The 16,489-nt window shown below is 39.3% G+C and overlaps 1 protein-coding gene across 2 annotated transcripts in view; it reads right to left on the minus strand.

Moving 5' to 3' along the window:
- Nucleotides 1-16,489, minus strand: part of trappc8 (trafficking protein particle complex subunit 8) — a 141,883-nt gene that overhangs the window by 84,681 nt on the left and 40,713 nt on the right. For both annotated transcript variants that reach the window (XM_072569738.1, XM_072569737.1), the window contains 4 exons: nucleotides 10,217-10,306; nucleotides 4,865-5,039; nucleotides 2,662-2,815; nucleotides 1,697-1,793 (listed from right to left, as the gene is read on the minus strand). In XM_072569738.1, coding sequence (XP_072425839.1) covers nucleotides 1,697-1,793; nucleotides 2,662-2,815; nucleotides 4,865-5,039; nucleotides 10,217-10,306 — 516 coding nt within the window. The remainder of the gene's footprint in view (nucleotides 1-1,696; nucleotides 1,794-2,661; nucleotides 2,816-4,864; nucleotides 5,040-10,216; nucleotides 10,307-16,489) is intronic.

The raw sequence follows: 16,489 nt of genomic DNA on the forward strand, positions 1-16,489 counted from the left end.
CCAACAGGTTTAATTGGAAGCACACTAGCTTTCAGAGCGTCGCTCCTTCATCAGGTGATAGTGAGCCTCCGAAAGCTAGTGTGCTTCCAATTAAACCTGTTGGACTATAACCTGATGTGTGTTTTTTAAACTTTGTACACCCCTGTCCAACACCGGCAGCTCCAAATCCTGTAAATAGTGGTTAGTTTACTGAAGTAGACAATAACTCAGGGGAAGACAATAGGAAGATAGTATTAACATGTTCACTGATAGTGCTTTTAAAACCTCTTTCTGAAAATAGAACATCAATGGTTCAAAAGGGTCAATGAGCTACAAGCCAAAAATTGCTGGTTTGGTTTTATTTGAAGAGAAAAATGGCTAGCTCTGGAGTCACACATTAAGAATTTGAGATGCGCAAATTCTGTTAATTTCAAGCACACATATAGCTTTTAGTTTTGTTTCAGTAGTAGCTACGTTGAGAAAATAAATCACTGGTCATCATGTAAAAGGATTGCGACTTAAAAGGAATTTTTTGCAACTACATTTTGGGCAACCCTAGTCTTTGAATCATCTTATATTTATACTTTTAAGCTCGGAGAAAGGTTTTCTCAAACGACTGCAGGACACTGGATAGCCACAAGTACAACACAGTAATCTAATCAATGGACTAAAATAACAGCACAGCACGAGTTGTTTGTGATTGTCAGCTGACTCTGAAATCAGATTCTTCCTGGACGTTGACCCAGTATTGGTTATATCAAAGTTGTTACTTGACTTAATGTTGTAGTACATTCACCAACACACTTACGCTAATGGACTGTGCATTGCTTTTTGTACATCGCCTAAAACGATGCTGACTGCAAAAGCACTATACTTTAACTGGCTCCATAAAAAACCCTACCCAATTATCTCCTGCACGCCTCTAATACCAATCTACTTTCTAATTACAGATATGCCTGTCTGTCATTTGGTTGGGGCGGGGGGGGGGGAAAGAGGGTGCATTCTATGTTCTAAACCATCCATAAGATTTGAAAAAGCCTCCTGCGCTCACCTTTTGATTATCTTAAATTTAACCCTTTTGTTATTGCCATATGAAGTAGTGAAAATAATTTCTCCACCTACATTGTTATAGTATTCACATGAAACAGACAGAGTCCTTTGGTCCAACAGATCCATGGCACTGTTTTTGTTTCATATGAGCCGCCTCCTGCTATTTACCATGATTAAGTAGCATGAGGTGGTATGATAATTTTGAGCAGGTTTAATAATTTTCTCATCCTTTGTCTAAATGAGACAAAATACAATTAGTTCTTCGAAGCACAGAATTATTGAACAGGCGGGGCAATTCAGCCCATTACCTCTGTGCCAACTCTCACGAGCACTGTTACTTCACACGGTTTTCCTGTCTTTACTGCCTTGCCTGAGTACATTTTTCTTGAAATGAACATTGAATGCAACTTCCAAGCATCATATACTCTCGGTTTAAAGTTGCTGCATGCATGCACAGTTTATGGATGTGAAATGAAATACAAACCTCAATTAAATCAGTCCTGATTATAAATAAGGACAGAGCAAACCCAGCTCAAGGAGCTGAGTTGCCTAATCATGTTCCTAATTTGTACATTTTGACCCTCACGTGCTGTTGTAAGGAGGAAACACTGGTATAAGAAGAGTCACAAAACAGACACCCAACTTTTATTTCTTTGAATGAGTTTACCATTGATCGAACTGTCCAATCCATCCAGCTCAAGTGCATTGGTGCTGTTTTCTTTATTCTTGTTGACAAGTGGAACAAAACCATCTTCACAGATTTCCTTCAAAAAGTGATGAGACAAATTCAAAACATTTCCAATTTGAAATTAAAATCCAAGACATTAAAAATTGGGCATATTCTTAGAAAGGTGCAGCTCAGGGATGCCAGGATCTGGCTCAAAACTGATGGGATGAAGGTTCTCTTGATTGATTAAAACATTGCTAATTCATTTAGCTTTAAATGGTTTGGAATCAGTAGAGTAAAACAGCAATTTCACTTAGGGCCACAAGGACAATACAAGGTGGGATTTTACTCTGGAGTAGATCATTGCACATCCAACATCTGGACCTACATAAACCAGTTTAGCAAGTTTTAAAAAGTCACGGTCGTCCTACCAGACGATAGTGCTGTTGTGTCATTAGAAAGCGACAACTGGTAATGGTTTAATCTGAGGGTCACCAAACCTCAGGTGAGGGGAGAGGTTAAAGGAGGACAGTCCTTCATGGTAACCTCAGGCAGTGCAGGAATTGAACCAACACTGTTGTCATCCTTCTTCCATCACAAACCAGCTGATCTGGTAAGCATATAATGAAGTTGGAAAAAGTTTAAAAGGAGTCAATGCATATTAGTGTATTAAAAACAAAACAATGGTACACCCTTTAAAACAAAGCTCACTGCTAGAAAGAGAGTATTAAAATGTTGTCATTTACATAAATGTTAAAACATTTCTCCATTCTACCTCAGCAGCATGGAAGTCTTCAACTGCTCTCACCAACATTTGTCACTCCACCATATTAGCTGGTGACTTTCACGGTTATTCATGGGAATTCACTGGAATAAAACGGACTGCTTTATTGGCCAAAAACAAAGGTTCACCAGGTGTGAAGTGAATTCAACTGCCCTAAATCAGTCTTTACAAATGTACATACCTGGTTTTGCAAATTATTTCGATTCAAATACTGACTCCAAGGATCAGGGATCTGCTCATCTGTTCCACTTGATGGTAGCCGAGAATTAAATTTCAGCAAATAGCACCCCTGTGACCCATACCTCTGTTTCATTTCTTCATAAACAGATTCAGCTCTGCAGGGTAAATTAGAATCCAAAGATAATGAGTTAAAGTCAAAGTAATTAAGCAAATAGTGATTTCACATTTTCATTTTTTATTTCAAGTATTAAACATGTTTGAGTGCAACAATTTCTGAAACTAGAGTCTTAAATCCAGGCAAAAGGAAACTAGGAGGTTGAGGCTAGAGGTGGCTAGGAGTAGATTGGGAAAAAAAAACCATGAATAGATTTGACAATAGACAGACAATGGCTGGTACTAAAGCGCCAATAACATATGACTTGGAGATGCTGGTATTGGACTGGGGTGTACGAAGTTACAAATCACAACACCAGGTTATAGTCCAACAGGTTTAATTGGAAGCACAAGCTTTTGGAGCACTGCTCCTTCATCAGGTGGTTGCAATCACCTGAAGGAGCAGCGCTCCGAAAGCTAGTGCTTCCAATTAAACCTGTTGGACTATAACCTAGTGTTGAGAGATAACAGATATGCACACCTTAGGCACAATTATCCAAAGGATTAGGGTATTTAATCCCTCAAGGAGAAAGTGAGGACTGCAGATGCTGGAGATCAGAGCTGAAAATGTGTTGCTGGAAAAGCGCAGCAGGTCAGGCAGCATCCAAGGAGCAGGAGGATTCCTGAAGAAGGCTCATGCCCGAAACGTTAATTCTCCTGCTCCTTGGATGCTGCCTGACCTGCTGCACTTTTCCAGCGACACATTTTCAGTATTTTACCCCTCAAGCCTGTTCTGATGATGCAGATATCCAACAGAAATAATTAATTGTGACATTTCCTTCAGAACCTCTCCAACTGAGGTCCTTCAATTAGGAGATCAATTACACAATTGGAAATAAGGAATATTTTTCTCATTTATTTTTGAAATGTAAGCTCTTGCATCTGGTTTAAAGCACTTGATTAGTAACTTGCCAACTTTGTGACCTTACGTCTTTCTTCCATTGGAGAAAATACTTGGCTAAGTGTCTTAAAGGTTAGTGCCAATAATGCTCAACATGCATGGGAAGAAGAAACAAAAAATCAGCCATTTAAACTAGCGAGGATAATGGTCCCTGATAGGTAACCCAGCATCACACAAGAATACACCGTGCCTAATGCCTCAAATCTCTTCGATACCAAAAGGTCTCTCAAACCATCCTATAAGTGAAACACCAGATAAGAGTGGGAGAAGCAAAAATTTATTTTCTTAGAATGAGTTACCATACATAAGGGTAGTGTGCTGCGTGTTTCTAACTGTGAAGCATTTATTTTTTAAAAATACAAAAACTGCCAACAGGCAAGCATTCTTTCAAGAATCTTCCAGTACCACATCACAATGAAACCAAATGCAGGTAGAAACCTTTAATCCGAAATCTGAAGGCTTGAAGTTTTTTTTCTCATTAACAAGGTTGTTTGGCGTGCAAACAGTTAATCCAGCACCACATCTACTTGATGCATGTCACTCAGATGCGAGGTGTGGGGGCATGGCCCAGCACTGGCAGGCCTCAATTCTGTTTCAGGGCCCTCAGGACACACTCACTGTGTCTACTGTTTGGTAAGACTTTTAAAAATTTCACCAAATTGTCACTTATACTGAAATTTGAAAAATTCTGAATTCCGAAAACCAGCTGGTCCCGAGCATTTTGGATAAAAGATTGTGCATCCGTATACACACTTTTCACTATTGACCCACTGCTATTAGTACCATTTCAATGGGGAAAGGGAACCAATACAGAAAGGCTGAGCACAGATATTTTCTAACTACCCTTACTGACGGGGCTGTGCTTTAACTGTTGAAAATGGTCTTTGCAGTTAGAGCTTGGAGAAACTATTGTACTAAGAATTATTCTATCAAAATGGTTTGATATTGTCTTTTCTGCCATTTGAGCACTGGGTGCAATTTTCTCAGTGTATATAGCTCATTCCAGATGGAGACCACATTTAAGATAAGGCGATTAAATGTAAACTGACTCCAACTACTTTTTTTGAAGATGTACTACCAGAATCTAGCATTTGAAGGCAACTTTTAATATTTTAAGTGCTGACCCCAGATCATATATAATAAAACTTACCTTTGCTCCTCCCCTTCACTAACATCATGTAACAAAACATAATATTTTAGCGTATTTGGAATGAACCACTTTGGGTAGGAGTAGTCACTGCTGTGTTGAATACGATGTTGCTCTTGTGATAATTTCAAAAACTGGTCCACTGGGTCAGAGTCCCTCGATGAGGCTACAAGCATGCCTTAAAGAACATTAAGGAAAACACAAACAATTTTAGCCCAATTTCCTGAATGCAACGAACTAATGAACCACCTTGACTTAACTCTTGGGGAAAAACATGGAATTAATATTTGATCATTCAAGACCACCAATTCTTCTCTCTGAAACAAGATTTGTATCTTGAGCTTGGAAATTTGTCCCTCAGCCTTTCTGCAGTGACAATGTCGTCATGCCATATTTACAATAAAGTAAAGCTTGCATCACATGAAAGAAAGGTCTTATTCCACTCCGTGTTTTGTAGGTCTTAGCATCCCAAGTAGAGGGAATTACTTCAGCCAACATGCAAGTCTAGCATGAAGGAGGAAGCTAATGAATTCACCCCAAAGTCTGAGCATCACAGCAGACAGATTTCTTCAAGAGATTTGCTATCAGCAATAGTTGAATTGCACCACTCATGATTAATTGAGAACATTAAGTGTTCAAGTCTCACACCAGTGACTTGAGCATCAAATCTAGACTGACAGTTGTGCTGCACTTAAAACTGCATTTAAAAAGGGTGAAAACAACTTTATTATTTTAAACAACAGAGAGGTCTCTTTGACATTCTGGCCAATATGTACCCTCACCCAACATCACAGTTGAGGAAATTTGGACATCACATGCTGCTTGTGGGAGGTTGCAGCGCACAGTGGCTGTTGCATATACTACTGTCCTTGATCATAAGTATCCCACATTTTAGGATATTGAGTTAGTGGAAGATGGTATATACAGTAAATGCTGTTGTCCCTTATATAAAGGACTTCGATCAAAATGTCAGTGATTACATACAATGTGTAATTTGAGTTCAATGTACAATGACTGTTCCATGCACAAAGTGGCTAAATGACACCACCAATCGATATACACTTAAATCAAATTAAACCTCTGGGCATGTCAATATCCAACTTGTCTCATTTAAACAATTATACCAGATATTTTTTAAAAATTCATTCAGAGTTTGAGTAACACTGGCTGGGCCAGCATTTATTGCCCATCCCTTTCCAGAAGAAAATACCAAATCTAAAAATTGTCTGGCTAAAATTATTTTACAGAAACATTTGAACACTTATGCCAAATTAATTCTTGCAATACTATTTCTTAAAATTGACTAAGTATATGAATTAAAGCCAGATCTTAACTTCTTCCCCACCCCCCTGACCCATTCCAAAAACAAGAACCCTTCCATATGAACTGCAAACATGCACTAAAATAAGCTGAAACAAAATGTTGAAGTAAAACTTCTGTTCAGACATCTTTAAACAGTTTCACAACCATTTTACGTTAATCGCACATTTGACTAAGCCATTAAGTATCAACTAGCTATGCCAGAGATTCAGTGCACCTGAAAACCTTTTTCTTTTATTAATTGAGATGTGGGCATCACTACAAGTGCTGGCATCATTAATGGCCCTTGGGTGGTGATGGGTATGCTGCCTTCTGCATAATTGAGTGACTTGCTGGACATTTCAAAAGGATAGCCAAGAGTCAAACACATTGCTGCAAGTCTGAAGCACATGAGCCAGATTTAGTACATTTCCTTCCCAGAAGTGCATCAGATGGGTTTTAATAATAATTTGGCAATTTCATGCTTGAATCCTTGACCTAATGACTGCAGCAAGTGAATCAACATAGAGTTAAAAGTAGATACCTATTGAGAATATCCTAGTTGAAAATTAAAAGTTTGAACCATTTAGCTTTTTTTTTAAAAAGGAGTGAGTGAGGGAGAGTTACTTTTAAGCAGAGCAGGAACAAACACCTGAGTTGCAGTTAAGACCCTAAAACATTATCAATAGGAACAGGAGTCGGCCATTTGGCCCATCAAGCCTGTTCCATCATCCAATGCGATCATGGCTGATCCAAACATGTCCTCTTTCCTGCCCTTTCCCCATCACCCTTAATTCAGGTCAGAGTAGCATTCCCCTTATTTTGAAATGGTGTCTCATTATTCCACACTCACTAACTAGGCGTAACATTAGATTAGATTACTTAGTGTGGAAATAGGCCCTTTAGCCCAACAAGTCCACACCGACTCACCGAAGCACAACCCACCCAGACCCATTCCCCTAAATTTACCCCTTCACCTAACACTACGGGCAATTTAGCATGGCCAATTCACCTAACTTGCACCTTTTTGGACTGGGGGGGGGGGGGGGGGGGGGGGGGAGAAGAACCGGAGCACCCGGAGGAAACCCACGCAGACACGGGGAGAATGTACAAACTCCACACAGAGTCGCCTGAGGTGGGAATTGAACCCAGGTCTCTGACGCTGAGGCAGCAGTGCTAACCACTGTGCTACACACTTTTTTTAAAAATTGAACAAATTTACATCTTAATTACATTTAGCCTGTTTATTTTGTAGTTTCAGTAAGATTCATTTTTTGAAACTTGAGAGAATACAGACTAGTTTTGCCCAATCTCTCCACATGGTTCAGTCCCACCATCTAGGACCAGGTCTGGTGAACCTCTGTTGCCCTCCCTTAATGGATCTGAGATAAGGAAACCAAAAGAGCACACTACTCTAGGTGCAGTCTAAGCAGTATCTGAACTGAAGCAAGATCTCATACTCCGGTTTTCAAATCTGCTTGCAGCAAAGGACAACATTCCATCAGCCTTGCTGCACCCAAATACTAACCTTCAGCAACTTATCGGCAAGGTCCATTCACATTCTCTTTAGCCATACAAACAGCTTCTGATCCTGCAGTGAGCTTCCAACCATCTGTGCCATTGATGAGATTGTCTACTTGCAATTCTGCAACATCTTCCAATTCCTCCCTACTCATCTGCTGCTAGAGATCCTCACCATGCCATTGTTACCCGTAGACCTGATTATTCCAATGCTTGCCATTCCCACCGGTCGTAAACTTGTGCTCAGCCACAACTTGGGTTCCATTACTTACCCTGACTCATGTAACACCCACTCATCTATTACCAGGTCTTCCCTCATGTACATTAGCTTCCAGTTCAATAACATCTCAATGTTACACTTCACCCTGATGTATGTAACCTCCTTTAGTTCCATAACTTGACAGACTGCTGTGCCTTCCAATATTGGCTTCAACTGTGTTCCAGAATTGAAGTGCTCTGCCGGAAGCAGCTAAGCTTTCACTTAGACAGACCCAAAGCTCCAGAACCCCCGCCTAAATCACTCCTTGACTTTTTCATCCTTTACGTAATAAGACATAGGATGAGAGATTTATCTATGTTTTAAAATTTATTTTTGAAAGCTTGGATCTTGAAATTTTGAATCAGTGACATATAAAGGGGTTTAATGATTGACTTGTATTTTTAGTCATGGCAATTTATTTTGAAACAGTTTGAGAGAAGCAAGATCTAATGGATTTCTGTGCGCATTGGGAGAGTTTACAAGCAAATCAAGTTCTAGCAAAGTACATTAAGTTTTCTGATAGAAGATTCTAGATTTTAAGAAAAGTGGGAGGAAATATTCACAGCTGGGATAGAAATTTCTCAGTTTCAGTTTGAAGGTTCTACAAAGTTCTCAGCTGAAGATAGACATGTTAAACAATTGTGTCTGAGAAAGTAGAGGATAGCTTGATTTGTTGTGGTTCTGTTCACAGAGTTGGGAATTTGTGTTGCAGACGTTTTGTCCCCTGTCTAGGTGACATCCTCAGTGCTTGGGAGCCTCCTGTGAAGCGCTTCTGTGATCTTTCCTCATCAATCAATAAGCACATCGATCTGGACCTAATATACCGGCCACTACAACGGACAGCTGGAACTGACAAACAGAGGCGACGGATTCAAACCACTACAAATGCCGGAGGAAAGATCACAGAAGCGCTTCACAGGAGGCTCCCAAACACTGAGGATGTCACCTAGACAGGGGACGAAACGTCTGCAACAAATTCCCAGCTCGACGAACAGAACCACAACGAGCACCCGAGCTACAAATCTTCTCACAAACTTTGATAGCTGGATTTATTTTAAAATAAAATCTTGGCATAAGGGGTTCAGTAACAGCTCCAGACCAGAAGTGTTCAGGTTAAAACTCCACAGGGATTATTTGAAGCTGACAAAATTTAAGCTTTGAGATGATAAAAATAGGAGATGCGCTCCATTAAGCTTTCTCTAAAACACTACGAATTGGATTTATGGAATTGTATTTTTAATGTGCACTTCAAAATTATTAAAATTTATGTAGTTTGGCTTATTCTATTGTCATTCATTTGCTTGAACCACATGTACAATGTTGCATACTTGTTTTAATGAGAGAGCAATTAGTTAAAAATCAAAAGAAATCCATCAAGCCAGATTTCACTTTGGGATTTGACTTTTCCAGTATCAGCTGTAATCATACCGCTTCCTCTGATCAAACCTTTGACCAATCAACTCCTGACACACAGGTGGCTTAGTGCAAAATTTAGTTTGTTAAATGCTTATGAAGTGTCTTTGGGAATTTGACTAAGTTAAAGATGGCAGATAGAAGCAATTTATCTTCGTAGAAAATGTGCTACCCTTTTGTTGATTACTCTCAATGATACCAACATACATGAGGAAGGAAGGAAGGAAGGGGAGGCAATTCAGCCTGAAGAGCTTATTCAAGCCTTCAATAATGATTGAGCTGACTGCAACCTCAAATCCTCCTATCCTGAGAAGCTTTGTTTAAAAGCTCCCTCTGCCTTAAAAAATATTCAGACTTTGCTTCCCACCACCTTTTCAGGAAGAGAGTATCAGGGGTAATTATTTCAAAAGAAATAATTAGTCCAATTGGTTTTAACTGGGTAACCATTGATTTTTGGCCAGTTCTAGATTCTCCCAAAAGAGAAAACACCCTTTCCACATCTACCCACTGAATCAGGATTTTATATATCTCAAATGTTACATGGATACATCTACCCTTCATGCTTAAGATGACTTAGTGTGGAAACAAGCCCTTCGGCCCAACAAGTCCACACCGACCCGCCAAAGCGCAACCCACCTATACCCCTTCACCTAACACTACAGGCAATTTAGTATAGCCAATTCACCTGACCTGCATATCTTTGGACTGTGGGAGGAAACCCACACAGACACGGGGAGAATGTGCAAACTCCACACAGTCACTTGTGCAATAAAACCTCTAGTATCCTCTATTTGTCGCAACAATGTATTTTACCTTGTAGAAATATGCATATCCAACCCACTTATAATCCAGAAAAAGGATACATGCCAAATAGTGGTGTAGAAACTCGTGATCGGAGGGAGACATGGATTGAAAGAAGCATTCTCTGTAGGCCTCAAACCAGGGAGTGGTAGCTAGAAGAGTACAGAAATTAAAAGACAACCATGAATAAAAATTAACCATTTTAAACATGTTGACAAAAAAGGATAACCTCTAGGAAATATAATTCACAATTTGTGGCAACAAGCTGAAGTATTATGTTCTATCACTCATTCCTATATAGGAAAAAGTATTAATAGTTTCTTCACAGGTGAAGACACTTATCTTGTGCTCCATAAAACAGAGGTAGGGCTCCTGTGATGCAGAGGTAGAGTTCCCTACCCTTGGACCAAGAGGTCCAGTTTCAAGTCCTACCTGCTCCAGGGGTACGATAACACTGAATTGGTTGATTAGAAAAAAAAGCTTAAATTTAAAAAAACCAAACACAAGCGTTTACAAAGAACTTAAAGCCTTTATCCCAAGGAGCGAAGCTTAAATAATTGTTCACTCAAACCAAAAATGATCAGTTAAATGTATCTGAAAATGGAGGCCAAACTGGTTTACGCAACAAGCCTTTTTAATATGTTTAAACTGTCCAAAGTGCTTCAAAATGTTTTTGGACAAAATTTAAGATGTAGCCAAAAGCCCATAGATTTTTGATTTTAAAAAGGAACCTCTTAAAGAGCAACAGGACCAATGGGTTTAGGAAGCGAATTCCTTAACTTGGAGCCCAAGGTAAGGCTAAAGAAAGGGCGAACGAAATGAAGGAAGCACGAGAAGCAAAAGGTTGATTAGAGTCTGAATGCTGGGATGGTTATAGAGCTACACAGATTGTGATCAACGTTCCCTTTAAGCAGTATGGTCACTCTCGGGCTCTGTACACATTTGCAGTTTCAGAAGCGATTGCTCAGATGTCCATGAAGTAGCCGGAAATATTAGAGCAAACACAGGTTGCGAGATTTCCTATGAAAATAAAACCTGAACTTAGCAACATACTGTATACTTCTAATAATTATACAGTGAAAATAATTCAGACAGGTATTCCAATGCTGTCGGCCCCATTAAGACAAGAAAAAAAGATTATATTTCAATACATAGCATAATTCCAATATTTTGTCCTCTCGTTTCTCCGAGACTTGTACATCTTGCAAGAAATACAGAATTTGATTATAGTACAATTAGCACCATAAACAGTCAAGACAAGGTTCTTGAACAAGACTTTTTAAAAATCAGTTGTCATGTCACAAAATCAGCACACTAATATAGTAATATTGTTTGGAGCATGTTTATAGTGGTACAGTTCCACAAATGAGGCAACCTCAAGCAAGTCATCCATAATTAACACAAGGGTCTCAGTAGCAAAGTGCTGGCAAGCTAATCAGAGCATCATAATAGGTCTTTTGTTAAATTTAACTGATAGATTTTTACCAATGAGATGCAGTGAAGCAGAATTAGAAGAAATAGGATTGCACCTCCCACAACAGGTGACTAACCCACATATTTGCGCAATATCGGAACTAAATTCACAAAATGTTTAACTGCAAACTGTAAACACTGGGTTCCTCATTTTATCTAACTTGAGAATTCCTATCATTTGCTACTGTTGGCCCTTAGCACCATAAGCCAGCCACATTTATACTACAGTGTTCATGTAGTACTTACTGCCTGATGAGATGAGCCAGACAGATCTATTTAATCTAGAGGAAGCTTGAATGTTTCTGCCCAGCAGAGCTCACTGCATGTGAACTCCCAGTCATTTATGTTGCAGACATTGAAATCCTAGTCTTTCAGTATTTCAAGTGATTTTGACTCCTTTGTAAACTTGGGGCAAGAATCCATTCTTGTGTTCAACCCATTTACATTCCACTGAAGTGTACAAACAATGCTTCTCTCCAGTGCCAGATCAGGCCCTCACTTCAGATGCATTTACAAACGTTTATAGCACATTATTTGGGAACTAAGGGAGATGGGTATTTGATTTCCAATTCGGTGTTTCAAACATTTCAAAAATGGATAAAGACAATATCGCAAAGAAATCACATGACTTAGATTAAGTAACCGGATAAGCTACTAAATTGAACTTTTACAACGTTGGATAAAAAAGGTTGCATGAGGGGCCACAAGATTCAGTTGAACAAAAAGATCCAAACCTACAGCTGTGCTGTTAGGCAAACTCAGCAATCAAAGTAGCTCAAAAAAAAAAGCTGAATTTCTTCTTGGAGTTCACTGAGAAAAGAACTGTCTATCAGGGAAAGATAGTGATAAGAATCACATCCGGTGGTTGTGGATTCCTCGATGGGCAACACTTGCAACCTCAGTTGACTAAGACATTGAAAGTGAAGACAGAAGTGATGCTGAAGGACATTGCTGTGAAATGTATTAAATCATTCTCTTTGCTGTTTACAAGATCTTAGAGCTTATTTTACCTGTTCATGTGTTTTTCTTGTTACCGAAATAAAGTCATATACCTCAGAAACAGGCCCTTTTATCCAAGCAGTCTATGCTGAACATAATCCCAAACTAAACTACTCCTGCCTGCTGAGAGCCTGTATCCCTCCAAAATGTTTCCTAATTATTTTGCTATCCAAATATCTTTTAAAATGTTGTAATTGTACCCATATTTAACACTTCCTCATGAAAAAGTTCATTCCACATGCAAACTACCCTCTAAACAAAACATTTGCCTCTTTAAAATCTCTCTCCTCTCACCTTAAAAATGTGTCCTCTAGTCTTTAAAATCCCCCATCCTAGGGAAAAGACAACTACCCTTAACTACCTTTCTCTCTCATTATTTTATAAACTTCTATCAGGTCGTCTCAACCTCCTAAGCTCCAATGAAAAAAGTTCCAGCTTTTCTTTAAGACTTAAGCCTTCCATACTTGGCAACATCCTGGTATAATCTTGTCCGAACCTTCTCCAGCTTCATAATATCCTTCCTATAACTGGGCAACCATCCTGTACAACCACAGCATGACTTCCTAACTTCTATCCTCAAAATGGACTGAGCAATGAAGACAAGTGTGTCAATCGCCTTTTTAACTACCTTGTCTATATGTGATGCAAACTTTAAAGAATTATGTACCTGCACCCAGAGCTCCCTCTGTTCTACCACTACCCAAGGCCCAATCATTAACTATATAAAGCCCTAACCTTGTTTGTTGTACCAAAATGCAATAGCTCACATTTATCCAGATTGAGTTCTGTCTGCCATTTTTCAGCCTATTCACCCATTTGATCAAGATCCCTTTGGAATCTCAGAAAACTTTCTTCACGGTCTACTGTGCCACAAACTTCAATACACTAATTCACATCCCTTGTCATCACTCTGCAAGAAACAATTTTGTATGAAAGGGAATTTTATATTTTAAATAGCATACATGTTGCTCAATACAAAATCAAAAAAATAACTGTCACCACTGAATGAGTCGGGAGCATAAAATAGCATTCAGTGACTTCATTTTTCAGTCTCAACATTGAAATATCGCATTGCTTATTATTCATCCAGAGTACATGAACCACGTCAGTTGCTATAGTCACAGTGCTCCTTTAACTTGTGTTTTTTTCATGGAGTACTTAGCTATTTTGTACTGGACAACTCATTTGGAGAACGCCGTTCAAACGGGAAGTCATGATTTGGCATGGTCTAACTAATCACCAGAAAAACAAATTCTCTTCAGACTCTCAAACTTGCAAGTTCCTCAGAAAACAAATTTCAAATCCAAGTAAATTCCTGGATTGACTAGATTTGTACAAATACTCCAGAATTACACCCAACTTCTGGAAGTAATATTTCCCAGTCTATTACATCAGAAGGGAATGTTGACAACATAATTACACTGGTCTGGATTTTTCCATTAGCATTGAAATGTGCTTGCTGCTGACTTTAAAGGCAAGTTGTCACAAACATGTGGACATGTGTGTTGCATTTTCCTTTGTCCATCAGGAAATTAAAAACCTGACACCAAGTCAGTGATGTCCAGGCATCCAGTAACAGAGTTGAGAGAAACTCACCACAAAGTACACACAAAGAAACCAAGTAGTTGCAAGGACAGTAAGGATCTATCATATCTAATTTTGGATTTCAGACGAGGGAATAAATTGCTGATTGGATTATGCAAAAAAATATAAATTTTTATACTGAGTGTAATGTTATTATCTCAGCTGAGACTGGACGAGAGACACCTGACTGGATAGACCAAAAAAACTTTTGTTTTCTGCGGAGATCAGTCACTGAACAGTTACAAGATGCTAACATACTTTTCCAAAATTTAAATGTTGATTACACAAAACATGTAAATGTTGATGACACAATAAAACTATTTGAAACACAGTCTTCCTACAAATATCACAATGATTCAATCCTTTTGCCACATTACAGACTACCAAAACCTGAACCTTCCCTCCATGATGAAGCTTTCAACATTACTATAACCTACTTCTTCACTGCATATGTCTGCATCCTCCCCCAACCCTGACACCGCCCCAATGCTTTTGCTTTTTAATGTCTCTTTTGCAAACTCTTAAACTAACTCAGCTCAAGTACTACTTATGTTCTTTAAATTCAACTCAAAAAAATTTTTAGGAGCTCTTCCACTCAGACACTTCAAAAGTCTTGTTTCTGGATTTCTTCTAAATAACAACTTCAGCATTCTTCTCCTGAAGAGCCTCAAGGCTTGGCGTGGTCATAACAGTCCTTCTATCAAGGATCCTTCTCTTCGACAGATACGGTTTATGTCTGAATGAACTCACTACCAGTCTCCTTTCCCTCTGGGTTAGGAAACACAAGTCACAAACACTGTAGTGATTCTCTTCCTAGATAGTATGCTATCCATTTAGCTGAAATAATAATGATTTATTGAAAACGCTACCATTTTTTAAAATGACATCCAAAATGACCTCGACATTTATTTTTAAAAACAAATCCACAAACCTAAAACTAAAACCCATTGTAGCTCCACTTTAGAACCCAAACTCTTAGCCAATAGAGTCATCACCAGAAACATTTCGATTATGATATCTATGATTTATTTATTCATTTTGTGGGATGTAGGCATCGCTGACTGGCTTGTGTTTATTACCCATCCCCAGTTGCCCTTGAGAAGGAGGCAGTGAGCTGCCTTCTGGAACCGCTGCAGTCCACTTGCTGTCTATAAGGGAGGGAATCCCAGGATTTTGACAACGCTGAGGGATATCTATTACCCGTGCTGCTACATAAGTGGTCGAGGGTTTGAAAGGTGCTGTCTGGGGATCTTTGAACTTCTGCAGTGCACCTTGTAGACAGTACACATTTCTGCAACTGAGCGTCAGTGGAGGGAGTGGATGGTTTTGGGTGTAGTGCCAATCATACAGGCTTGCTTTGACCTGGATAGGTAAAGCTTCCAGAGTGTTTTTGGGGTTGCATTCATCCAGGCAAATGAGGATTATTCCATCACACTCCTGACTTGTGCCTTATAGATGGTGGACAGGTTCAGGGGTCAGAAGGAGAGTTACTCACCGCAGTATTCCTACCGTCTGACCTACTCTTGTAGCCACTATTTTGGACATTCAACAAATAAAATGAACATTTCTTGGCCAAAGGGGATACTTCACAATTACTATGAACTTTGCAGGATTTTGTACATCAGTGAGACAGTAATATAGCAATGTCACTGGTCTCATACCAAGAGTCCTAGGGTAATCCCAACATAGCAGCTGGAGAAGTTTAAATTTCAATACATTGCGAATAGAAAATTAGTCTCATTAAGGATGACCATGAAACTATAAATCAGTTGTGGTATAAAGAGTGCAACTTTAACAAATTTTGCAGTGAGATTAACAACTCATCAACTTAGATTTCTCATTCATTGCAGGAGACCCATGTTTAATTTGCATCTGCTCCAGAAGAGCATAACAACTCTGAAGAGGTAGATTAGAAAATTTGGAGTGCTTACATGCAGAAATACAAAGTTGTGTTAGTTTAACGGAAAAATGGTGAAGACTGATAACTTTGCCATTAAAGCCACTGCAAAATATAGCCCACCGCTCCAATGCGGACAGCTTACCCCTTGGGTCCAAGATAGTAATGGGGTGGCAGGACCTTGCCCAGGGCGCACCCGCTCCTGCACACTTACTTCCCTTTTAACTTCAGCTCTGTTTCTAGTCCTTTCATTTTTCTGCTCCTTGGCAGGTCAGTTGGCAGTATCAGCATGGCAGTGATAGCGGATATGCGGAGAGGCGGCAGCCTCCTGGCGGATGGACACGACTCACCCCTGCAAGGTGAGGCAGCAGCAGCAGCAGCA

Source organism: Chiloscyllium punctatum, chromosome 5, assembly GCF_047496795.1.
Source record: "Chiloscyllium punctatum isolate Juve2018m chromosome 5, sChiPun1.3, whole genome shotgun sequence".
In the NCBI taxonomy this organism is placed as follows: Eukaryota; Metazoa; Chordata; class Chondrichthyes; order Orectolobiformes; family Hemiscylliidae; genus Chiloscyllium; species Chiloscyllium punctatum.